At 47.9% G+C, this 25,541-nt stretch overlaps 1 protein-coding gene and 1 long non-coding RNA gene across 6 annotated transcripts; both read right to left on the bottom strand.

Moving 5' to 3' along the window:
- Positions 1-2,874: 2,874 nt before the first annotated feature.
- LOC115382745 (uncharacterized) lies at positions 2,875-3,524 on the bottom strand. The gene is made up of 3 exons (XR_003930595.1): positions 3,375-3,524; positions 3,144-3,232; positions 2,875-2,999 (listed from the first exon to the last, which is right to left on the bottom strand). It is a non-coding gene; the product is annotated as an uncharacterized LOC115382745 (long non-coding RNA).
- A 1,881-nt stretch (positions 3,525-5,405) lies between these two features.
- sec16a (SEC16 homolog A, endoplasmic reticulum export factor) lies at positions 5,406-21,182 on the bottom strand. 5 transcript variants are annotated; one of them, XM_030084611.1, is made up of 32 exons: positions 21,122-21,182; positions 17,410-19,708; positions 16,288-16,818; positions 15,037-15,188; positions 14,806-14,894; positions 14,543-14,666; positions 14,145-14,343; positions 13,305-13,488; positions 13,081-13,223; positions 12,804-12,865; positions 12,450-12,588; positions 12,134-12,376; positions 11,940-12,037; positions 11,777-11,858; positions 11,580-11,697; positions 11,382-11,493; positions 11,155-11,260; positions 10,743-10,883; positions 10,541-10,654; positions 10,164-10,365; positions 9,659-10,086; positions 9,535-9,579; positions 9,274-9,438; positions 9,087-9,173; positions 8,953-9,009; positions 8,711-8,840; positions 8,393-8,530; positions 8,194-8,276; positions 8,010-8,081; positions 7,566-7,625; positions 6,978-7,046; positions 5,407-6,902 (listed from the first exon to the last, which is right to left on the bottom strand). In XM_030084611.1, the coding sequence occupies exons 2-32, from the start codon at positions 19,633-19,635 to the stop codon at positions 6,828-6,830; spliced, it is 6,474 nt and encodes a 2,157-aa protein (XP_029940471.1). In that variant the 5' UTR covers positions 19,636-19,708; positions 21,122-21,182; the 3' UTR covers positions 5,407-6,827. The 5 variants fall into 5 exon arrangements, with proteins under 5 accessions (XP_029940466.1, XP_029940468.1, XP_029940471.1 ...); XM_030084607.1 differs by having other exon boundaries at positions 16,288-19,708; XM_030084606.1 differs by lacking the exon at positions 21,122-21,182 and having other exon boundaries at positions 5,406-6,902; positions 16,288-19,635.
- Positions 21,183-25,541: the final 4,359 nt, after the last annotated feature.

Here is a 25,541-nt window from a genome sequence, read left to right as displayed (position 1 = left end):
TCTAAAGTCTGGTATGGACAGGAGATTAAACTTTAGATTTAATAATATATGTGAAGGGAAAACACACACACACACACACACCACACAATAAGAGGAGTTTGAGTATGTAGGCGAGGTAAAAATACACAATATTATATAAACATTTACAGACTTACAGGGTCCAGTTATTTGAATTGTGATAGTTTTTAGCATGAATTACTTTTATAGTTAAATTAGTGGTGAAATAGGGTTGTTAATATATTCATCAACCTGTCGTGTTTGAGAGAAAATAAAGGATTACGGATAATAAAGTAATCATATTATGTTTAGATTTAATAAGATATAGGCTATCAGCACAGTAAAGCTAATAAAAGTCTATTCATCGTTCAGTTCCTCATTATGGTTTCATTGGAACGTATTCTTTAAAGTCACAGTGCTGTGCTGCCACCTGGTGGTGGACTAGTGAACTGCACAGAGTTTCTATTGTAAACCAATAAACTGGATTTTATTGTTAGAAGACAAACAAGAGAACATAAAGTACAAATCCAAGTGAACCACACAGAACTACGTAAGATATATTACATACTTACAGAACTGACGGCATGAAAACTTTTAGACAATTTAAATAAATAGAGAGTCAGGTGTGTCAGTCAGGGAGCAATAATATCAATAGGTACATTCGGGGTAATTCTTTTTTGTAAATAATTGAAAAACTTAACAGATTTTTGGTCATTTGATAAAATGAGTGATCTGAATAAAGATTCCTGCTCAAGAAGAAAAAGAAGGAATGTGTGGTGTGTTTTGGAAAATTAGTGTTTGTGGATGAAAAATCTTCCATCGAGCAAAATAAAATTAATAATTAGTCAAAGGGAGCAAAAAAGGAAAAAGTGAGAAGCTACATCAGTCCAAAACGTTTGGGCTTTCTCACAATCCAAAAATAAAAGAGAAATTATTTCTCTGTTTGATACTCAAAACGTTCAGGAGGAACTAATGTCTGTGAATTCAGCATTAAGACAGAGGGATGTATTTTACGTCAAACGTTAAAGTGCACTTCTGTAGCCTCATTTCAGATCCAGTATTTATCAGGTAAACGTCAAACTCCTCAACAACAATATCCCTGTCAAGCAGAAAGGACTCAGTGGAGTCAAGCCACCACACAAGTGATCCTGAGGGAAGACGGAACAACTTAGTGAAGTTTCAGATTTCTCGGTTGAAAGGAAGCAGTTCTACCAGCTGAAGACGCTGGGGGGAATCGAGGATCAAATCCAGTCAAATTCATCCAATAAGAGTAAAGGTTGAGTTTTCTTTTTCAAGATGAATTATTCCATTTGGAACCGAACCAGGAACAGACTCTGACAGGACCTGATGAAGTGCGAGCAGACATCAGCTGACAGCAGAACCATGCCAGAGAGATCTTTGATCTCTCTATGGAAACAACTGGGGAAGAATAAAGATTAGTTCCTGATCAGTTAAGACATGGAACTGATGACTTTTCAGTAACTCGACTGATTAATCTGTTTGGAAAAAGATTACATGTTTAAAGAAAAGACAAATCTCCAAATGTGTTAGAAATGGGATGAGGGATGAAATTTCAGATTGCGTTTGGATTTTTAAGGCATTTTTTAACCAAAGAACTTTAAAGGTATTAACTGATTAATCTACCAAATAGAGGACCTCCAGGTCATTGATTCCTTTTTTTTTTCATTGAAAATGATTCTTTCACTCATAAACAGATCTAAACTCCGTCTTGACTTTAAATCACCTTCAATTAAAGGAATACCATTTACAATAAAAAATCTTTTTCATTAAATTCAGATCATTTTTCATCATAATCCACGACTGAAGTCTGACTGGAGGTGAGAGATGATTATATGAAGTGTAAAGAGAGTGTTGTAAGTGTGTGTTTTAGCGAGTAAAGCGAGTCTCGTGGAGGGCGGCGTGAGAGAAACGCTCAGGAAGGAGCAGCTGCTGAGAAAACCAACCGCAGCGTCCGGATAATCTGGGGACAAACGTGAGCAGAGATTTTAATTTCTGGACCGAAGACAAAACTCAGTGCTCCAGCTGTTCGCGGGAGGGCAGCCATTTCCGGATGCACGTGCACACACACTGGGAGTGTATGGTGGATTATGAGGCAGGGAATGATAGTATACCTGCAGAGCAGCAGGCGGCTGTGGTGACACGGTCACTTGGAAAATTTCAGGGTGCAAAAATGTGGTCAGAAGGAAAGCAGAAGTTGAAATATCTGAAACAAAGAAGGCTGGATTTGACTCTTCTGCTGTGCTTTTACTGGGCGGAATCATCCTGATCTTGAGGAGAGAGCTGGTAAACTACTGACACCAAGATTATCATGAATACCATCTGGCCGTCCCCCTGCGGAGGCGCGGCGTCGGCGTCAGAGCCGGAGCTGCTGCTGTCCGGCCGAGTGGGAGACGCTCTCACCGCGCCGTCTGCAACCACACCCGTCCGCTGGACAAACGACAAGCAAACAAACACATCAGAACGACCGCTGCATGTTTCTTCTTCTCGCTGGAGCCTGATGGGAAAACGCCTGAACGCAGCGCGGCGGACTCCGTCCTCACTGACCTGCTGCGAGCGCGAGCCGAAGCTGCTCCGCCTGCTGCGGGCCGATTGCTCGCTGTGGACGCTGCACCAGTCCAAGTCGTCGCCGTACACCTCGTCCCAGTCGTCCTGAAAACTGGCGCCGCAGCAGGGACAGTACCGCCACTGGTCTCCGTCGCCCTCCTTCCTGAGAGGTGGAACGCATGAAATCAGCACCATTCCTCCATGTCTGATTCTGATTTCCCTGATTACTGTAAAGCTTTGCTACACAGCCTCATCTGCCTGAAGCCAAATGTAAAACACACATTCCAAGCAGACAGAGAGTGAGTGTGTGTACCTGGGAGGATACATGTGCTGATTATAGTAGGGGTCTCTTGCTCTGTAGGCTTCATCATAACTGGACCAGTAGGACTGATCGTAGTATCCTCTGTATCGGGGGTCATACTGTCCATAGTTGTATGCTTCTCACACACACAAATAAGACAAAGAGTGTGTTAGATACAATTAAACAGGAATTTGTTTGCATTTTTTTTAAACCAATGATTTGAAAATAAATGTAAAAGATTGTGTCAGAAAGTAAACAACTTTAATTGAGTGGTTCGTACCGCTGTAATCATAGTGCTTGGGATAATCTGCATAATAATCACTGTAGGCACTTCGGTTTGCTCTGTGGTATTCGTCAGAATAGCCTTGTCTACGGAAGAAAGAATACAAGATGTTAGGAGTCAAAACTATTAAAACCACCTGGACATAATGACAAAACCGTTTTATACAGACAAAACTTGTAGCATCATCAGTTTAGGTTGTGTGAGACGGTGATGAAGAGCTGAACTAACCTGGACGAAGGTCTGTCAGAGTACTGACTGGTTCGGGAGCTGGGCCGTTCTGGCTGCGGTTCTCTGTACGGGTAGTTTGGATCTCGGTAAGCTTGATTCTGACCGTCGTATCTGCCGTACCACGGATCTCCTCTGGCCCTGTACGAAGCATCCTGAAAAACAGACGGCGCACGACGCTCTGTTTAGCACTGTGGATGGTAGATTTTCTAAAGAAAATGAAAAGATAAACATTTGAAAACAGGTGCAGTAAGAAATGACTTGATACTTACTGGATAATAAGCCTGTGCCCTGGGATCCCGGGGTGGAGGGGGGTACTGAGGACCAGGATACGGCGCTCTGCCGTCTGGGTATTCTCCATAATTCCCATAATAGGCGCCGTACATCTGTGGAGCATAACAGTGGCAGCTGCCCGGAGGCGGCGGTCCTCGAGGCCCTGGAGGGTCGGCAGAGGCAGGAGCGGGGTGGCCAGCGCCTCCTGCAGGAGGCCCCGGGGGTGGAGCTGAATACTGGCCTCGGGGAGGCTGTGCTCCACCCGCAGGGCCAGGAGGAGCAGCTCTTGGACCCTGAGGATCTGGAGCTTTAGGAGGTTCATTCAAGGACTGCTGGGTGTTTGGAGCTGCTTGCAAAGGTGTTGGTGGCCCCTGTGGACCAGGTGAAGCAACCGAGGTCTGGACAGGGGCAGTTCCTTCTGCTCTTGCCCCCTGCTGAGCATCTTTGGTGACCTGTAGGTTGAATCCATGTGGGTTGGCTTTGAGCTTGTGATTGGTGCACATAAAAGTCAAGCACAGGGGATGGTCTTTTTCTGTCACAACTTGATCATTTTTTCACATTTTGGTAATTTTGCATCTCTGCATTCATTTCCGTTCTCTCATGTCTCACTCCTGTCATATAATTACATTTCATATGACAAGTTGCATGACAGTTTATACTGCATTGTCATTTCGTATCTGATTTTAATTATTTTCTTACCTTTTCTTGACCGGTAATTCAACTATTTAAACTGAAATTTTGATTTAATTTCAGCATTTTATGTCCTATACAGTGAAATAAAAACTTTTTTGACCTAGATACAAACAGTTGAGACATTTAATCGGCTTTAACTTGAGTACAAAAGTTGAAATTCATGATAAAAGTGTGTGAATCGTGAGCCTGAGCCGCGGCTGATTCTCCTCACCTGCTGTTCCTCCATCGGCTCCTTGCTGACGGCGAACTGTGGCGTGAATGTAGGGATTTAAAAAAAAATAATAATCTTTTTGTTTGTAAAAAGAAAAAAAATACAAGCAACCGGCTTTCAATGCAAACGGCGCGCGCTGTCTGCGTGCCCGGCGTCTCTGTCTGCGTAGTGACGTACAACGTGCGCATCCCGTAAAAAGAAATTGATCTGTAACAATAACTTGCAGCAAATGATTTGTAGGATTTAAGAAAAAACGATTTTTATTTGTGGAAAAAAAAAGTTGTTTTTTTTTGTTTTTTTTTTACGGTTGTGAATTTCGGCCCCGTCTCGACACCTCTCTCTGATTGGATAGCGGAAAAAGCCACTGTCCAATCAAGGAGCAGAAGGCTTTCTGTCGTCCCGCCCCTGGAGGAATCCACCTGAGACTCAGGTGGGTCATAATTCATGATGTTGTGGGAAATAAAGTAATCAGTTGGTTTTTTGTTTTCGAATGGTTCAACAGTCTTACTATCCATCCGCTGTTGCACTTATTTTTGTCAGACTTTTAAAAGGTAATCAGACTGAAATTATATATGAATCCCAGACATGCAAAAGACATGTAACAATAGACTGATTTTCGAAGTTCTGGATTACTCTGATTATGCTGAATCACAGCTGATTTATCTGTTTTATGGTAGAATCCTTTTAACCAAGGCTGAGGGCATCTCAAGACTTATCCTGTCACTTTATGTTCACGACTGTACGCCTTAACTTATTCTGACAACTCTAATTGGTAAATTTAACATTCATGAATGCAGATTGGCAAATATGAATTTGAAATGAAATTTTGTTCTTTATTGAATCTGAAGAACACAAGACATTAAATCTGAACAAAAATAAAAGTATCAAAACTATAAAACTGTTTAAAGAACTATTCCAAAAAGAACAATGTCACTCTGCTCCTCTCGCCCACTTTATATTTAAGTTTATCCTGAAATTATCTTTGCAAAGCTTAGTTATTTTTCATTCAACAGTTAATTTTTTATTCCATGTTCAAAGTTTTTTGTTTTTTTTAAAAAAAAGGTAAAGAGGAAGAAACCACAACAGCTTTCAGTGAGGAATAAAACGAGGAGACGTCTCTTTCAAAGTGCTACAAAGCGCAAAAAAATACCTTTTATTACCTTTTGTTTCTACCTTTTTTTGTATTCACCGTTCCATGTCAAGGAAATCAAAATCATCGGAAACAAAAGGGAACCGTTCAAGATCATAAACTGAAGTCTAAAAAAAAACCAATAACGATCAGACATGTTGGGATGACAGACGGCTAAATTAAAAACCACATCGTTGTGAATTGAAAGTGTTTGGAAATACGATTAGCTCTCAGTGCACAATTTAGACACAGATTTATTTTTCTGCTTAAGCGGCCGTTACAATCAGAATATGGGTCTTTTTCATCTCATCAATCGTAAATGCATTTAGTCAAAGCTTACCAGAGGAAAAATTAGTTGCTCTCCACACACGCACACACACACACACAAACACACTTTTATGTCTACAGCTCATAAATACAATCAATCTGATATACAAATATTTGGATAGATTCATTTAAAATGCGGTTTCCATCGTGATTCCTGCTGCTCTGGAGACTGTGATTCAGCCTCTGAGGAGAAACCGGAGACGAGGAAAACCCCCGACGCATCCTGGAAAGAGAAGGAGTGACGGGCAGGAGGACTTTTTAATAAATATCTGAAAACAGCAGCATTGCTTCGCTGCAGCCTTCTCTCTCTCTCTCTCCTGTCATCCAACATGATTCCTTCACGGCAGGGCGACTGGGGGAAACGCAAACAACACGAATCGCGAGCGACGCGACTCGTCCTCGCGCTCCAGTCGACAAGAGGGAACAGCCGAGAGCTGCTGTACGAGTTCACAACAGGGAGTCAGAAAGGTGCGGCGCTCTCCTTCCATCCGGGCGGGGGACGGGCGGGGCGTGAGCGTTCTGCTGACGGCCGACAGAGTGTGTGTGAACGCGTCCACGGGCGAGTGCCGCGGATCTACATGCGTTTGGATGCATGAGCCCTTCGAGGAAACACGGTTAGAAAATTAAAATAAAAAAAAGAAAAAGTTCTTGAACTGAAGAGACAGAAACGAGTGGTTAGGCTGGAGAGCGACGCGACGGGGAACTGATGGCGCTCTTCTCGCTTCGCAGGCAGAAAGAAAAAAGGTCCTTAAGACGGAGAGCGGGTCGTCCATGTGCTTCATCGGCTCCCGGGCGGCAGGGCGGGGTCCGGGTGGGAGGAGCTTCACTTCATCACGGGGTACTGCCGCTGGCCGCCCAGGCGTCCCGGCCGGACGCCGCCTTTCGACGGCGCGGTCGTCTGAGGAGCACAGAGACAGGCGTGAGTCCGCCGCCGCCGCGTTCAGGGTCGGCTCGGGGCCGCCGCTCGGCTCACCTGTGCAAACTGTGCAGGGTTGTAGAAGGTGACGCCTCCGGCGGGCGGGGCTCCCTGGGCGGGGTGATTCTGTCCGGGGACAAACAGAGTGAGTGCGGCCGGCGCGGCGCGGCGCGGCGCCGGGAATCGACAACACAATCAGGAACGAGCAGTGGAAAACCGCTGCGGCGAGGAGTTTAGTGGCGGTGCAAGCTGTGTGATGGGTTAATGAAGCTGTGAGGTCCTGCAGCCGTCTCCAGCACGTGTATGTGTGTGTGTGTGCGTGTGTGTGTGTGTGTGTGTGTGTGTGTGTGTGTGTGTGTGTGTGTGTGTGTGTGTGTGTGTGTGTGTGTGTGTGTGTGGATAAATCTGCTCTGAGGTTTTCAGACGGGGGTGCTGGAGACAGCCGGCAGGCCGTGAGCAGGCAAGCGTCCTGCTGTTAAACAGACTGTGTGCACGGAGGACGGAGGAGCATGCTGCTGGTGATGTGGTTAGCCGGTGGGTGGGGTGGGGGCGGAGTGAGGGGGGTGAGGTGGGGGTGGAGGTGTGTGGGGTGGGGGGGTCAGGCGGTGGTGAGAGCGGACCGTTTTCAGGCCCAGTTAGAGGTACCTGGTTTAAATGCTGACTCACTTCGCGTGATAAAGAACTCATTGAGCTAGAACGTGAGAGCTGAGGACAGCAGGAGGGAGAACAAACAGCAGACACACACAGAAAGACACACACACACACACACAAACCACAAACCCAGATTATTAAACCTCCCATGCACTGGATTAAATCAACCACTTTCTAGCAGTTCTGAATGGAAATGAATAAACCGGCGTTAGGAAATTATGGCTCCTGAAAACAGACATGAGAGAAACTCTCCTGCAGCAGCAGGACCCGACAGACTCCCGTCCTGGACACGAGGCATGCGAGCGCTCTGATGGCCTTCTGGCGGTTCTAGTGACCGCCGTGAGAGCGGACCATACGTGCTGGCTGTTAGCTGTCGCGTCTCGGTGGCGGCGTTAAAGGAGCGCCGTGCGGAGCCGGCGGGGGGGCGGCTGGTCTTACCTCCCCTGACTGGGAGCCGTCGGGCACCGGGGCGCCGTCGGGGGCCGGCGGCAGCAGCGTGGGGTTGAACATCTAGAACAGAGACGGGAAACTCAGTTTAGCCCACTGATAAAGCATCCACCGTAAACACGTCCTGATAGTCGATCTCGGAGGGGATTTCTCTCCAGCGGAGCGCAGCGAGTACCTGCTGAGCAGCACTCGCTGTGGGGGAGTTCTGCTGCTGAGTCCCTCCTTCGCTGCCTTCCAGAGGCTGTTTGTCGTCAGGAGCTGCACCGGAAAAAAGCGTTTTAATTCAATCTGACAAACCAGAATCACTGAACGGCCTGCTCCAGCTCGCAGTTACAGTTTCAGAGCACGTCACACTGCGGTGCTGCGACACACACCTGAATTGGGCACGAACAGGTTGGCGGTCATCGCCATCGGCGCCAGAGGAGCGAAGAGATCCGCCGGGGCCGGGGCCAGGCCGCTGGGCTTGGCCGCCCGGCTGGGGTTCAGGACGTCCACGTATCTGCTCTTCGTGCCTGAGGACACAGAAACACGTCTGCTTTGACCAGTGCCACTCAGGGCATCATGGGAAAATGAATGAATATCACACAATTCAGAATTCTGTAGCATCAGTGATTCGACACACGGCCTAAATCACGCAGTTTTCTCAGTATTCTAGGTATTTCATTGAAGCTTTTTCTTATTTTCTGAGTTACCAGCTTTCCTGGAGAACATGTTGACAGGAGGACCGCCGCCGGGGGGCGCAGAAAGCCCACCGGGGCCTCCGGGGCCGGGCATCGGAGCCATCTTCGGGAAGCCAGATGGAGGCGGAGGCGGCGGCTTACTCTGACAACGTTTAAAGAGAGAACAACAAACCAAAACATCCGAAGTGAGGAATCTGTCGAGCTTCACTGCTGGTTGAGGACGGTAATGCGGCGGCGGCGGCGGCGGTTCAGACCTCCTCCTCAGGCTCGTTCATGTCGACCCATCTCTGCTTCTGCTCGTCCCAAACAATCTGGCAGGAGAGAGCAGAGTGAGCTGACACCGTACCTGACCGGGAACCGGAGGAGAGAACATGCAGCTCCGACGTACCGATTTGTTTTTGTCGTCCGGCAGGTGAGCCTCGTTCTTTCCTTTCCCGTAGATCCAACTCAGATTGAGCCAGCCGCGGCCGCCGCTCTGCTGGCAGGAACAGGAAAAAAAAAAAAAAAAAAAAATGAAGAGTGATGAAAATGGAATCGCAGCTCGAAGGTTTGATGGTTTCAGGGAGAATGTGGACCTTTTTGGGGGAGTCCTTCTTGGCCTTCTTGGCCTCTTCTTTGCGGGGCTGCTCGGGAATGGGGGGCGGGGGAGGGGAGACCTGCTTGATGGCGGAGTTGCTGCGTTCTCTCCCTGCAGAGTGAGTGGAAGACTCCGAGGTCGTACGAGAGCGCCGCCCTGGTGCCTGAGCAGCAGAAAACAGCGACACGTCTGGTCTGGTCTGATCTGATCCGTCTCTCAGGAAAAGACTCAAACGGTTACGAATGACACACCAACGCACCATGTGCACTGAAGACTGCGAGGTCGTCCGCGATCTGCCGGGACCCTGCGGAGCCACAAAGAGCAGGCGGTGAGCACGACTCTCCGCGGCGCTCACTAACGACACGGCGCGCTCGGCCACTGACCATGTGAGCCATGTGGTCGTAGAAGTCCATCTGGTGAGTGAGGGAGCTCCTGCGCGGCGACGTCGACAGCGGCGGGGGCATCTGCATCTCTGCTGGAGCCTGCGGCGGCGGCGGCGGGTCTGCGGGCGCCATGTGCCCGGGGGACGGAGGCACGTGCTGGGCCGGGCTCAGCTGCACGGGCGAGTGCGCCACCTGGGGGAGCATGTTGGGCGACATCTGGCCCATGTGCGGCGGCGGGCAGGAGCCCGGGTACAGCTCGGCCTGCTCGGGCTGAGGCTGGAAGGCGGGGGGCGCGTAGCCCGGGTCGTGCGGGGGGTAGACCGAGCCGGGAATCGGACCCGGCGGTCCGCTGGGGGGCACTGGGTAGAAATCGTTTGGGGGTAAGTGCTGAGGAGGGGCCATCCCATCTTGGAGTATCGAGGTGGGAGCTAAAAGAAAGGAGATTATTACACTCAACGCTTTTAGCATCATTTCCCAGAGACGACGGCCGAACACGTCCACACACCCGGAGGCATCAGCTGGACTGCCTGCGGCGGCGGGCCGGGCAGCAGGGAGCTCATCAGAGGGTTGTCGGGGGTCTGCCCGTCCACCTCCGCGGACATGGAGTAGGGCTCAGGAGGACTGGGCTGCTCCATGTCCGAGCTGGGGCTGCTGCAGTCGAACTGCGTGGGAGTCGTTCGCACCGCGCTGTAGGTGATCACCCCCGTCTGCACGACAAACACCAACAAAAACCCTTCAGAACAACTGCTGCGGGTGGACGGCGTCCATCTGAAGCGAAGACACTGTTCTGTCTTCAGGTACATTCAAAGTGACAATTCAAGCCGAAACCTGAAATATCTGTTTCTATTCATTAGGACGACGGAGAACAGAGTTTCCGCTCACCCTGAGCTGTCCATCCAGCTGTCTGAGGTGAATCAGCCACTCGGGCTCGTTGAACAGCTCCTGCTCTGGCTTCTCCTTCAGTTGCGGATCAAAGAACCGCAGCTTCTCAGACATCTGTCGACAATAGACGACAACAAAAGACAAATGACACGCGTGCAGCGGGATTCTCCATGTTCACACATCTGTAGGAGTGGCTGCACACCTGGATAACCTGGCTGATGAACACGGGGGAGTAGTAGGCAGGCTGCATGAGGACGGTCCTGGAGATGACTTCACAGTAGTGGAAGGCCTGAGCGCTCAGGCCAGCTTCAGCCAGACGACACGCATAGATCAGCTTGAACACCTGGTGGGAGGCAAACAGCAAGGAGCATTTCATCACCGAGTAGTAACATCTGTACTGCACTGCCTGACTGATACGGCTCAATAACCAATTCAAACTTCTCTCATTCTTGGATTTCTGCAGATTAAAGTAAACTGTAACCGGAAAGACTGAACAGATAATGAAAATAATCTTTGCAGCTCTAATTAACATCGCTGTCGCCACGTGGTAAACGACAGAACTGCAGATTAAACGCCTCCTTCGGAGAGCGGTACCAGTTACCGGTGAGTGTTACCTGGAAATTGGGCAGTGAACAGGGATGGGAACCAAGGGACTGAGCGTACTCGTAGGCCTCCGTTCTTTGGATTGCTTCATTGGTCGCAAACTGGTTGAATGGCAAACTGAAGATAAGGAAGGAAGACAATGTTTCACGTGTGTTTTCTTTTCTGTAGACGTACGTAAACATAAGATCTTCTCAAAAAGCGTGTTGGACCGATGTGTTGCTCTGTCTCTGTTGCTGACCTGTGGTTGGAGCCGATCAAAACCATTTTGGTGCTCTTCTTTGTGAAAACCCCCAGACCGACCTGAGCCATCAGGTAGCAGAAGTGCGCGGCGTCCATCAGCCCCTTGGATGCTGGAACGAGATAGTTGAGAGAACACTGAGCGTCGCCGTGGCGTCGAGTCGAACAGAGATCGGGTGTGAGGTGATGAATGTCCCACCGAGAGTGTCTCCCATGGTGGTAATTGTGCGAGTGTCCAGATCCAGCGTGTGGGTGAGGTTGGACAGCACCATGGCCAGGTGGGGGCGCCAGTCGCCCCACTTCTCTTCTCCGCAGCACTGAAGGAAGACGGGAAGTGGCTCAGCCAGAGGCGGCAACAGAAACATGCCGGTTAAATTGGACAGTGCGAGAACTCACAGTGGCAGAGGCCGGCATCCTCCCCGACATCAGCTGGTAAACCGTCTGCAGGGGATCGTTGATGGGTAAACTGTTGGCAAACCTAAAGAAAACAAAAACAAACATGTTTGTAGCAGCAATTCCTAGAAGCTGCAGATCCTCCTGTTTATCGCCGTCACTTCACCTCGTCATCACGCGAGCGTGCGTCCTGTTGTCCATCTTACTGGCCAACAGCAGCGCGTGACCCCAGAGGCCTCCCTTCATGGCGGCTTCCAGCGCGTCCTGCCACCCGGACGAAGACACAAACACATCAAGTCTCGTCTCGTCTCCTGGGTTTAACTGAAACCACTCCGGCCTGGCGCCGTGACGATATCCTACCTTCTTGCGGCCAAACAGCAGAAGCTCCCTGAAGCGCTCTGTTTCCTTCCCAACGTTTTCGGGGACGGTCATGAAAGTGTCGGACAGAAGGGACAGCGGTCCGGCTCCCGGCTCCTCCTCCGCCCGGGCCAGCGGCTCGTTGTTGAAGTCGATCAGGTTGGCTTCGTTGGGGCTTTTCCCCGGGAGCCAGACGGAGCGGTGCTCCTTCAGCAGCAGGTCGGCGATGTCCGTCCCCACCACGGTCTGGAGAAACAAACATCTCGGCAGTGAGCGGATAGAAAGACGTCCTGGGGATCACGGCGGTGCGGGAGCGTACCCCGTTCTGCCTGCAGAGCAGCATGATGAAGTCCCACAGCAGGCGGGCAGAGTCCCTGTCCAGGAGGCTGGTATCGCGAGAGCACTCCAGCGCTTTGTTCTGGGAGAACTTGATCACGTCCACTTTGTGGGTCTCCTCCCTGAGGACGCGGCGAGACGAGAGACAGGAGACACGACTCGGTAAACCAACAAATGCAGGTGCCTCGAAACCTAATTTGTCTTTAATCTAAATGGAGCTGATCTGGTTAACGAAGAATTCTTATGTCTGAATTCTTGCTTGTGTTGTACGTCGCTTTAGACAAAAGCGTCTGCTAAATGAAATTGTAGAATTGCAGTAGAAGCACAACACACTTACTTGACAAGCGGTCCAGGAAAAGATCTCAGCTCTGCCTGGTCCTGCGTGTCTTGCAGCATAGTCTGAAAATACCAAAAACATTAAACTTCCACTGAACCCATCTTATACACTGTTTATTAAATTCTCAGATGAATTTGTTACCCTGCATTTATTACATCTATTTACTGAATCAGCTGATTCAACTTCAGACAACAAAATAATGTTTAAAAAGTCTGATCCTGAAAGCTTCGTTTTTAAGAGCGAGAACCAGAGAAACATGGGTTTGTTGGACCAGTACCTCCAAGTTGTGGATATCGACCAGAGCGGGCTGTCCTGCTGAGGGGAGGTTGGGCAGGACTTGGACCAGGTGACCGCCGGGTCCGAAGCGAGCGCAGCGGTGGGGCATGGTGAACTTCTCCGGGGTCGCGGGTCGTGGCGGAGCTGCGGGCGAAATAACCGTGAGAATCTGAACGTTTAAAGCACCTGATGCCGGAGGGTGAGAACTGGAGATTGAGCACTGACGCTGCTCCGGGGCGATCCAGGTGCTGTCTGCAGGGTATTCGGAGGCGTAGGGGTACTGGCTGTAGTTCTGGGAGGCGTCGGTCTGATTGGGGTACTGCCCGTACGAGTAGTCCACGGCCAGAGTGGAGGAAGTGGTGTCGTAAACCGCTGACACCAGGTCGGGCTGGCTCCTGTATCCTTGGCTCTGCATCAACCAGTCGACAAGAGAAACCATGAAAGCAACAGAAACAACTTGTTTGTATGAAAACTAGTTTTACTGCTGTACGTTTCTAATAAATATCATTGGTTTGGAGGCCAGTCATAATGGTGAAAAGAGCTTCAGGGGGACTCCAGTGCTGGAGGAAATTCAGAAACTGAGTTACCGTTTACGCAACAACGGTTCAGGTGAACGACCAAAACACAACGGCTGTTTTGGGTTTTCACTTGAAAACAGTGTGGAGTGAACGGATCCAGAAATCAGCGCAGGTGGTTCCATCTTTAGGTCTGAGTGCTTCAGATGTGGAGTGTTTACAAACATGATGCAACAAAACATGTGAGACTTCGCTCCGGTAGGCAAGAAGCAACGGGAGAAGACAATGAAGAGAACTGCTCTGAAATCCTGAAATCCCTTCAATTATCGGATTGTGACGATACTTCCTGTCGAGTTTATCAGTAACTCCAGAGCACACAGTGAAAGCTTGGATTTCTCAGTGTTAGAATTCACATTTTAAAGACACGTGGAAAACAAATACACCGGTGTCTTGAATGTCGTTTACTGCACTTGTGACAAAGCTTGATGTCTACCGGACGTTTCTACAGACCAGCTGATCGCAGCGCGTGACGTCAGGCTGCAGCACTGACCTGCTGTGAGCGCGAGCTGAAGCTGCTCCGTCTGCTGTGGTGACTGTGGGAGCTGCGCACGCTGTGGGCCGACTGCTCGCTGTGGACGCTGCGCCGGTCGAAGTCGTCGCCGTACATCTCGCCCCGCCGGCGGTAGTCGTCGTCAAAACTGGCGTCGTAGCCGGGGTAGTACCGCCACTGGTCTTCGTAGCCCTCTTTCCTGAGAGGTGGAGAGTCGAACGCATGAAATCAACACCATTACTCCATGTCTGATCCTAATTTCCCTTGTTTTCCCTGAACTGACAGAATTTACAACCACCATCTGGCAGATTACTGTAACGCTTTGCTACACAGCCTCATCTGCCTGAAGCCAAATGTAAAACACACATTCCAAGCAGACAGAGAGTGAGTGTGTGTACCTGGGAGGATACATGTGCTGATTATAGTAGGGGTCTCTTGCTCTGTAGGCTTCATCATAACTGGACCAGTAGGACTGATCGTAGTATCCTCTGTATCGGGGGTCATACTGTCCATAGTTGTATGCTACACACACACACAAATAAGACAAAGAGTGTGTTAGATACAATTAAACAGGAACTTGTATTTTTTTAAACCGATGATTTGAAAATAAATGTAAAAGATTGTGTCAGAAAGTAAACAACTTTAATTGAGTGGTTCGTACCGCTGTAATCATAGTGCTTGGGATAATCTGCATAATAATCACTGTAGGCACTTCGGTTTGCTCTGTGGTATTCGTCAGAATAGCCTTGTCTACGGAAGAAAGAATACAAGATGTTAGGAGTCAAAACTATTAAAACCACCTGGACAAAATGGCAAAACCGTTTTATACAGACAAAACTTGTAGCATCATCAGTTTAGGTTGTGTGAGACGGTGATGAAGAGCTGAACTAACCTGGATGAAGGTCTGTCAGAGTACTGACTGGTTCGGGAGCTGGGCCGTTCTGGCTGCGGTTCTCTGTACGGGTAGTTTGGATCTCGGTAAGCTTGATTCTGACCGTCGTATCTGCCGTACCACGGATCTCCTCTGGCCCTGTACGAAGCATCCTGAGAGAGAGACAGAGAGGGAGAGGGAGGGAGAGAGAGAGAGAGAGAGAGAGAGAGAGAGAGAGAGAGAGAGAGAGAGAGAGCAAGAATTCATTTAAATTCAACTATATTTATATAGCAGTGTTTAGAGATAACAGTCATTTCTCAGAACTTTTACAGAGAAAATCCAACAGTTCCACATGAGCAAGAATAAGTTACTATGGAATGGAAAAACTCCCTTTAAAAAGGGAGAAACCTACAGATCTGGGCTCAGAGGTGGAGGCTTTCTGCTATTCCGGTTGGGGTTTAAGATAGAAAGAAAAGGATAAGACAGACAGACTGATTTTCTGGACCAGGAGGGAGAGAGTTCATAGACGAGAAGAGAGACGGTGGTTAATGACTCGTAGCAGTGAAACGTTGAGTGAGAAAAGGAGAGAAGAGAAGCTCGGTGTGGGTCCTTCAGAGGTCTTAACCTACAACAACTTCAGTAAGAAAACGGTCCAGGAGAGCCTGAACCAGCCCTAACTGTAAGCTTTACTAAACAGAAAGGTCTTCAGCCTAGCCTTCAACCTGAATTGTTAGTTAATCCTGATAACAGCAAATTACAACAGTCTGGAGGTAAAAAAATGCATGGATTAATTTCTCTGAGTCACACTGAGACAACATGTTCCTGATTTTAGAAATATTCTGCAGGTGAAAGTAGGAGGTCCTGCAGACCTGTTTAATGCGGGAGATGAAGGATAAGTCCTGGTCAAAGGTCGCTCCCAGGTTCCTCACAGGGTTATTTGGGTTTAAAGTAACACCACCCAGAGTCGGTATTTGTTTGGATAAGTTCTGGGCCAAATGTAACAACTTCTGTTTTATCTGAATTTAGGACGACAAAACTATGACTCATGCAGGTTTTAATGTTTTTAAGGCAAACTTCTAGTGTGACAAGTTGATCAGCGTCATCCGACTTCATAAATAAGTAGATCTGTATATCATCTGCTTAACTAAAAAAAAAACAAACAAAAAAAAAAATTAATGATCCCCTCTCCAGCACTGTGGATGGTTGATATGCAAACGAAAATATAGACAGACATTTGAAAACAGGTGCAGTAAGAAATGACTTGACACTTACTTGATAATAAGCCTGTGCTCGTGGGTCCCCGGGTGGAGGGGGGTACTGAGGACCAGGATACGGCGCTCTGCCGTCTGGGTATTCTCCATAATTCCCGTAATAGGCGCCGTACATCTGCCCCGGTGCGGGCGGAGGAGCGTAACCGTGGCTGCTGCCTGCAGCAGAAGGTGGTCGAGGCGGATCCGTCGGAGCTGGATGGGGAGCGCCCGGAGGCGGCGGCCCTCGAGGTCCTGGAGGGTAGGCAGAGGCAGGAGCGGGGTGGCCAGCGCCTCCTGCAGGAGGCCCCGGGGGTGGAGCTGAATACTGGCCTTGGGGAGGCTGTGCTCCACCCGCAGGGCCAGGAGGAGCATCTTTTGGACCCTGTGGTGCAGCCTGAGGATCTGGAGCTTTAGGAGGTTCATTCGAGGACTGCTGGGTGTTTGGAGCTGCTTGCAAAGGTGTTGGTGGCCCCTGTGGACCAGGTGAAGCAACAGAGGTCTGGACAGGGGCAGTTCCTTCTGCTCTTGCCCCCTGTTGAGCATCTTTGGTGACCTGTAGGTAAAATCCATTACTAGACTGCGGAGACTCGTGGAGAGAGGAAAGCGGGCCAGAGGGTTGGCTTTGAGCTTGTGATTGGTGCATAGAAAAGTCAAGCAGTTCATAATTTGATGGCTGATTATGATTCGAAGCAGTAGGAGTCACAGGTGACGCTTGTGAATTAACTTGGAGAGCAGCGTGACTGTCACTACTTTGTGACTGACCCCTGGAAAGAGGAGGGTGGGCCTGCTGCGAGAGCGGCTGAGCTGCGAGTTCAGGTGCTGAAGCTGCAACGCTTTCTCGAGTCAGATTGAGCGGACCCTGGGTCGAAGCTGATGGAGCGAAGCCCACAGGTCCAGGAGCAAAAAGTGGACTTTGATTAGAGGAAACTTGGGAGGCACTGGAACCCTGTGCCAGTGGTCTCACGGGTGGTGTCGTTTCCCGAAGGCTGCTTTGATTGGCTGCTTGAGGAGGAGTACTGGGGGAAATCACGCTGTAATTCGACACAGGCGGCGCAATCAAAACAGGCTGCTGGAGGGAGCTCGACACGAGGAGAGAGGCGTAGCCCAGGTTGCCTTGAGAGTCGGACGGCTCGGGCTCACTCACCTCTGGTGGATTCTCCAGGTTTTCTGAGTGCTGCTGAGCAGCGGGCTGCGAAGGGTGCAGGTCCAGCGGGCCGTCCTCGGGAGGCTGGATCACGTCGGCACTGGGCTCTCGCAAAGGGGCGAGAACAGTCGGGGCTGCAGGGGCCAGGAGGATGTTAGCGCCCAAGCTTGAGGGGTCGTTCTGAGCCCACAGAGTCGTGGCGGGGCTCTCACAGGGCCGACTAGCCCCAAACGCACGGGAAGAGGGTCGAGAGTGCGAGTGTACCACCGGGTGCGGCAGGTGGGGCGTTCCACCAGCAGCCCCACTGGGCAAAGGGTGCCCAGAGCCGTAAATGTTCTCTATGTTATCTGGTGGCTGCTCCATGTTACCAGGTGCACAATCTGCAACCCCTTCAGCTACCATTTTAGCCTTATCCACCTCAGCTGGACGCACTCCAACTCCATGTGAGCGCACGGGCTCAAACGAGCTATTGGCACTGGCCTGAAAAATGCCAGTTGGTTTGGGAGGGCTGGGCGTGGGAGGCCACATCTGCTCAGCCGGGCTCGGCTGCACGCCCACATCTCCGGCCGGAGAAGTGTCAATCTGTTCAAAGTAGCCTCCAGCGGCAGCAGACAGGGTGGCTTCATCGGCGAGGCGGGGGCTTTCCTGCTGAATGAAAGTACCCATGACCCCCTGGTGCCGACGAGGGCCAGTTCCACTTCCATGGCTAATATTGCTATAGTTCGATGACACGCTGGCAGATCTGATCGGTCTTGGAATTGAATCTGGAGTCTCCAGGTTGGGCCCAGTTTCGAACTGGTCCACTGCATGAGGCGCAGCGGCGGCCGAGCTGCAGGGGGCTTCACTGGGTAACACTTCCTGGTTTGGGACACACTCCAAATTCTCCACATGATCAAACTGGGAATCCAGAGGTTTTTGGGCAGTTACCTGCAACTGATGACTGCCATCATTCATGTAAGGTAAGTTCGCGTGATCTTGAAGAGGAGGAGCGCCGCCATGATAATCCAAAGAAACATCGGCGTGGCCACTGGGGGCTTGTGGGTTGCTGTGATGCTGAAAAGGCCCGGGAATACCATTAACGGCCTTATTTCTCTCTCCTGCCAGTGTTTCCTCGTTCTCCACGTCGTTATCTTTGAAGAACATCGAGAGTGTACCAGATTCCTGAGCGTATGGAACTGGAGCGGGGGTAGAACTGGGCCCTGGACCAGTGCTGGATGCATGCTGTGATCCAGACGGATCTGGTTGGGGCTGAGAGTGACCATGCCCAGTGCTCATTTGGTGGTAGCCCGAGTCTTGTGGAACTTGGCTAAGCCACGAGTCTTGGGGTGCAGAGGTCTGACTGAAGTAACTCTGCGTTTGCAAATGAGAATTATGCTGTGGGGGTGCATTTGGGTCTGGCCATTGTGAGCCGGGGGCATTTACAGGGTTCTGAGGAGGGAACGGACCCTGATTCTGCAGGTGCCCTGGATGAATTGGTGGGGTGGGGGTGCCGTGATGTGGGGATGGGCTGTGCGAGGGGTACATCTGAGTCTGTGGAGGGGCAGCGTACGGCTGTGGTTGAGGGTCACTCGTTGGCTGGAAATAGTTCTGAACAGATGGCGGTCGACTTCCGTGATCTGGGGCCCACTGAGAAGGAGAGGAGGTGGGAGGCATTGGCTGGAAGGGCGCAGCGAGAGGAGGGGGCTGTCCATGATACTCCTGGTTAAAAGGTATCTGATTATGCACAGAGGGTGGGGCTGCAGGCGGTGGTTCTGAGGACATGGATGGTGCCGGCTCACCCGAATTGAAATAGCCCTGCTCAGTATTTGGGGTGGCAAACGCAGGACCTGGTGCTGGGAAACCACCCAGAGGTGCTGCATTGTGGGGATTAAACAAGGTCACCCCTGGTAGAGCGGATGGTGGGGGGCCAAGAGGGACACCTGGGATGCCCGCCGACGCCTGTGGTTCTGGTGGCAGCCCCGGGCCAGGTTGGGAGTACATGGGATTAGATGGGGCTTGCGACGGTGGAGCGCTGCTGTTTGGTATTGTTGGGAGACCACCTGAAGGCATCTGGGGAGGAGCTCGACCAAAAGCAAAAGGGTCTGTCATGGGCTGAGTAACAGGCGGCATTGCAGCAGCAGCTGCTGATGCGTGCTTGTGGGGCCTGGTCCTGCGGAACATATTGGGTCCAGAGGGAGGAGGAGGTCCAGAAGCTCCTGGAGGTCCAGTCCGAGGAGGGGGCTGCATGTCTGCAGATCAACAGGCCTGAGGACCTGGTCACACTTGTGGATATCACTGAAGATCCTAAAGTCTGGCGGAGCTGGATATAAAGAGGAAAAGAGGGAGTGGTTAAAGAACGGTACACATCTCTGATGGATTTCACCACACCTCTATTTGTACTGTAGTCTGAGCTCCGAGATTAAATCCATGGTACAACGTGGCAACTTTACCATCACCCGTGAAGAACAGTGTCAGAAAAACACATAACACTTCCTAAAACAAACACGACTGTAGCAATCTGAAACCTCTATTCATGTCTGAACTATGTAAAACCTAAGGCTGTGTTAGCTTCTATCCCATTACAGCTGTTATATCGCATTGACCATGTGCTTTTCTGCAGATCATGCTAAATCTCATCTGTCACCAGATGAATCAATCGCAAAAGAACTACTTACAAGCTGCAGGTTTAGTATGCAGAGTGAATCAAAACATGATTACATGACTATGGAGATTAACTTTCAGTTTGAGATAAGATAAAATGGAATTAGATTTCAAGAAACAGCATAGAAATGTTTACAGTGTTTACATGGACATAACAAGCGTGTCAGTGAACTTATATTGGAAAGTTCCTCTTCAGAGTAGTTTTATTATAGGATGAGTTAGTTTTGTTCGTGACAACAGTTTCCGTTAAAGAAGTGCTGAAATGAAAAGATAAAATGTGTTGCATTCAGGAACTACCACAATTACAACCATCTATATTATTAAACCCTGAGGGACATAATGTCATCAATGGGACGCACATATATGCCAGACAGATCAATAACAAAGCTGGAGCAGTGTGGGTCAGATGACCTGCTCCACCAACGTGATCCCGGATCTCTCAACCGGTCGCGGTTATAAATTTCATCCACAGCGGCAGAAACAGAAGCCGTGCAGGCTAACGTTAGCGCTGCCAACTTAACAAAGTCACAAAGTTAGCTCGTCTCGCATCGACACGCCAACTTCCAGTCGATCGCTGAAAAACTCTGACGCTCCACCGAGCGTGTGGCTCTCCCAGATCTGGCTCGACCAGAAGGTTATAATTTAAGCCGACTGTGAGGTGAAAGGTCCGGGGAGCTGGGAGCCGACAGCTAACGGCTACACGTCCTGGAAACGCCACAGCGAGCAAAACACTGACTAGCCAAAGTCACCTGGTTTCTCTCCCCCGACGCCGGTAATGTGATATAAAGTCAGGATAAGGCTTCGGACTAAGCCCCGACAGGAGATCCCGCGGCTGGGTTACAGCTGGCCGCTCATCGAGCATAATTTAACAGGTTCACTGCCTGGTCAGTTAGCATTAGCATCGCTCAGCTAGCACTGCCAGCTAACTAGCCCGAGCTAACTCCAGGGTTAACAGTTCAAAGGCGGCGCCAGACAGCGGATTTAAGCACTCGGAGTGCGGCACGGTCAGCTCTGTTGTGTACTCAGTCTTACCCGGAGTCGGAAATGTGTAAAGATATGAGTAAATTCTTACAAATGTCTTGGACAGCGAGCCTGACACACCGCCACCATCTTCAATGAACACATCCTACTAGGCTACGTGTACAAGCAGCGTCAAAGGCAAACAACGGTGACGTCGAGGGGCGGGGCTTAGCTCAGGCTAATCTGCTCCTTTCCCCCCCTAAACTTCATGTACACAAATAAAAATACACTCCAGAAAGACAAGAAGAAGCACATGAGCACATTTTTTATAATGGTCTTACATGAAATCTCCCCATCAATAAACAGTAATATAATGGATATAAAAACAATTTAACATAAATATAACCACATCTCCTGCCTGGAAACAAAAAGGGGTGTCTTCCAAGATTAAACAAAATAATAAACCTAAAATTCACCTCACAAATAAATCATTTGAATAACTGAAGTAAGTTTCATGACAGTGCCTGTGACACTGCATGTTTTAATCAATGTTCTCTTGTCTGCACTGTCTATTATTCCCTTATTCTGTGAAATGATACCACCTTCACCTTCTGGTACATTTCCAGTCCCTCCACACAAAAAAAAAGAAAAAAGAAAAAACAAGAAATGGCGTGTCAATATGTCAGAGTCAATATATTTTTAATAATATCCGACTGACTCTGTTGAGTGTAGACCAGCTCTAACTGCAGTGCTAAAAGTCAGTGTAAAGGTCTGCAGACATGCAGTGAAGAAATGATGAAGAAATGAAGCTCTGAACATGATGATGTTGTTCCAGCTGATCCTCCTCTCAGAGACCATCAGGTCCACGCTGGGGCTGATCCGTAGCATGACTCTCATGTCCTCCTTAACGTCCTGATCAGCAGCAGGATACCTTCAGCAACACACTCATAACAACACACTGCAGTCCAGCATTGCAGGAAATCCTTCCTTCCTGTTGCAATGCGACTCTATAGCTCCTCCCTGTAAATAATGCTTGACATTATTTTATCCTTTCTGTACTAAGATTAAGTTAATCCTTGTTCATATTGATTTTTTAAATCACTCCTTTACATTTGATCCTGTTTGGGTTTTTTTTCTCGATTTTCAACTTTCTTTCTAGTTAATCTGTGTATTATATTCTGTGTGGAGCAATGCTTAAATTAAATTCCCTCTGGGATTAATAAAGTGTTTCTATTCTGTGCTGTGATCATGTAAGAATGGAAAATAATGTTACATCTATTGTCTCGTTTGCATTATTGGTACAGTTTTTAATGTATTTAATGCTTATTAATTATTGCTTGTATTCACCACAAATGTTAATTCCACTGAGCTGATGGTCCACTGAGGGAACTACTTCTTGTCAACCATGTAAACAAAGTCATCATGGCTACCACTTCCACATACAGTATACCACAAATATGTTTGTCTATTACAATAATAATAATAATAATAATAATAATAATAATAATAATAATAATAATAATAATAATAAAATTGACCCCTTGAATTTCAACAGTCCACAAATGAATTAAAAGGCAGGTTAACACTCATCCACTGGGAGGCGCTGTGGGATAATTAACTGCTGAGCCATTGTACCTCAGTTGGACCTCAGTTGGTCTGGTGATGGGTGAACTTTGTAACCACAGAGAAGGAACAGTACACCATGTTTAAATGCGTCTGTTTCCTCATGCAGTCCTTGTTTCTATCAAGAAATCACCACTTTGGTGTAATTTCAGATGATGCTCTATTGTAATTTTTGAAGATTTGTGACATTATTTCACAGGTATGGGGAGTTTCAATCAAAATGTAATGATATTATTAAAATGAAAGATAATTTATGGCCCACATTTACTCTGCATCCTGAAATATAGAGGCATTTAAGGTGGATGAAGACGAGCGATCTGTAAATGAAACATAAATTCGAATGTGTAATGATTCCGGGAAAATAAATGTAAGTTAGTAAGTAAGCGTGTTTTCAAACTGGTGCATGGATTTGTCACCAGAGGACTTGAAGTTTGTCAAAATGAAACCTGCAAAATGTTTTTCACTGAGCACTTTTCCACTGCTTGAGAAGTTCAGAAAGCATTGGTACATTGATAGTCACATTGACCCATTCACACACACATTCACACACCAGCGGAGGCCGCTGCCATGCAAGGAGCTCAGACCGTCAGATTCAAGCAGTTTGGGGTTCAGAGTCTTGCTCAAGGACGCTTCAACATGTGGTCGGGGAGAGATAGGGAATCGAACCTGCATCCTTCCAATCAAGAGACGACCACTGCCAAGGAGTCACAGCCGCTGTGATATTAGTGCCGTAACAACTGAAGCTGAAAGTTTTTATTTGTTTTGACACAAAAATACATGTTAAGAAAATGTAAATAATTTCAATAAAGTTTAAACCAAACAGTGACTACAGATTAAATACCTACAATCTCAACTTAAAGACAATTTTAGAGTGAAATGTAAAAAACAAACAAACAAACAAGAAAACGTTTACATTATGTTGCATTATGGGAGCTCATAATGACCTGAAACAGGCACATCCTGCAAGTGAAACACTTATAAAGTTCAGATTTTTGGATTTTGTTTGAATTTACTTTGTTTATTTGCACATAACTGACACAAAATATAAACTATTTAAAAGACTTGCCATTTGTATTTTTTCATGTTTTTCAAAGCCTCAGTATGACACATTTCTCTCACTGTTGTTGAAGTCGTGCAACAGCCTGCAGCTGCACAGGAGGCTTCAAATCCTCAGTTTAGACGAAAATGAGAGTCCTGCCTGAAAAGCAGTGCAGTCAAGTCACAGAAATGAGAGAAACCCCCCACCCCTACACACACACACACACACACACACACACACACACACACACACACACACACACACAGCTCAGTGTTCAAACACTTTGCAGCTACGCCTTGTTCACACACCTCCTCTTCCTCCACTTTCGCTCAGACTTGTCAACCGAAACCCGCCCTGCTCCCAGCAGACTGTGTGTGGAGACGCGGGGCCACGGGGCAGGTTGGAACAGACCACGCCGTTTCCACCTGAAACCCCCCGGCTTCAGCTCTCACGTTGCCTAATCCTCCACCGCTGTGAGACACGAGCTGCTGAGACGGCAACAGGCTGGCAAACGGAGTTCAGTTATCTCGGGGAAAACGGGAGGAGTGCGTTATAAATCCCACCGGCTGCAGTGAGGGTTTCATAGCGTGTGAGAAATTTGTGATCAATAAGAAAAATTCAAGTCTTTGTTCAAATTAAGAAGTCGTCGTTATTATCACAACATCTGTTTGTGTGTTTTTGTTGGTAACTTCAGTAGAAACTTCTACTGCAGACATCCGTCCATCCGTCCATCCATCCATCCATCCATCCACCTCCTACAGCATTTCATCCATTCAGGGTCACAGGAGCTGAATTTGTGCAAATAAATTCACACACACACACGCATACCAGGGGAACATGCAAACTCTGTCATTTTCCACAGTTATTGTTTGGTTCAGCTAAAATATAGATAGTTTTGTCACGCACACCCTGCACCACGACAAAGACAAAGTCTACAGTTTAAACTGGGAAAAGCACTGGACTTGTTCTAAATTCTTCTTAAAATGGGAAAAATGAATAAGATCTTCTGATAAAGGCCACATACCCAGAAACACTGCTTAATTAGAATGATGTTAGTCTTTAACTCAGTCTTAAATTCATTTCCAACTCTGATTAAATGACAAACAAGGCTTTACAACACAATTATTGACAACACCAAACTACATACAGTATTACACTTCCTCCATCTTTTTGCAGGCGTACACTAAATAGATAACAAAATTATATATATATATATATATATATATATATGTGTGTGTGTGTGTGTGTATGTATATATATATATATATATATATATATATATATATATATATATATATATATATATATACATATTATATAAATATTATTTACCTTCATATATTTATAATACTATTTTTAATTATACCATATTACTCATATTTTATTTTAATTTTTACTTAGTAAATTGTAGAACAAACTTACAGTATTTTGAATATGTCCATTATTTCATATATAATTTAATAAAAAAAAATCTGGTCATTTTTTTACATATGAAGGTAAGAATGATCCAACTTTATTTTGTGATACAATCCATTGAATGACCACCTAAAATGCTACATATGAAGTCTAACTGAACAACTCTGAATGTGATGTTGTCCTTGTTTGTCAAGTTTTATTGTGCACAGCTTCTTATAAATGCAGACAACGCCTCCATCTGCATCAACGATGCACGTGGCAAAGTATGCAAATATCTTTGAACACATCTCAATCGATTCCAAATTCTAAATATGATCGTACGATTGATGGAATAGTTCATAATCATGAAATCAGCAGTGGAGATTACACCTTAACCAGCCTCTCTGCAGACAGAAACACTGGATGAGGCTGATCTGGTCGTCACGTCTTGCGGGCAGACAGCGGTTGTCACACC

Source organism: Salarias fasciatus, assembly GCF_902148845.1.
Source record: "Salarias fasciatus chromosome 7 unlocalized genomic scaffold, fSalaFa1.1 super_scaffold_4, whole genome shotgun sequence".
Classification (NCBI taxonomy): domain Eukaryota; kingdom Metazoa; phylum Chordata; class Actinopteri; order Blenniiformes; family Blenniidae; genus Salarias; species Salarias fasciatus.
The sequence above is the reverse complement of the archived record's forward strand: the minus strand, read 5'-3'. Positions and strand labels throughout refer to the sequence as shown.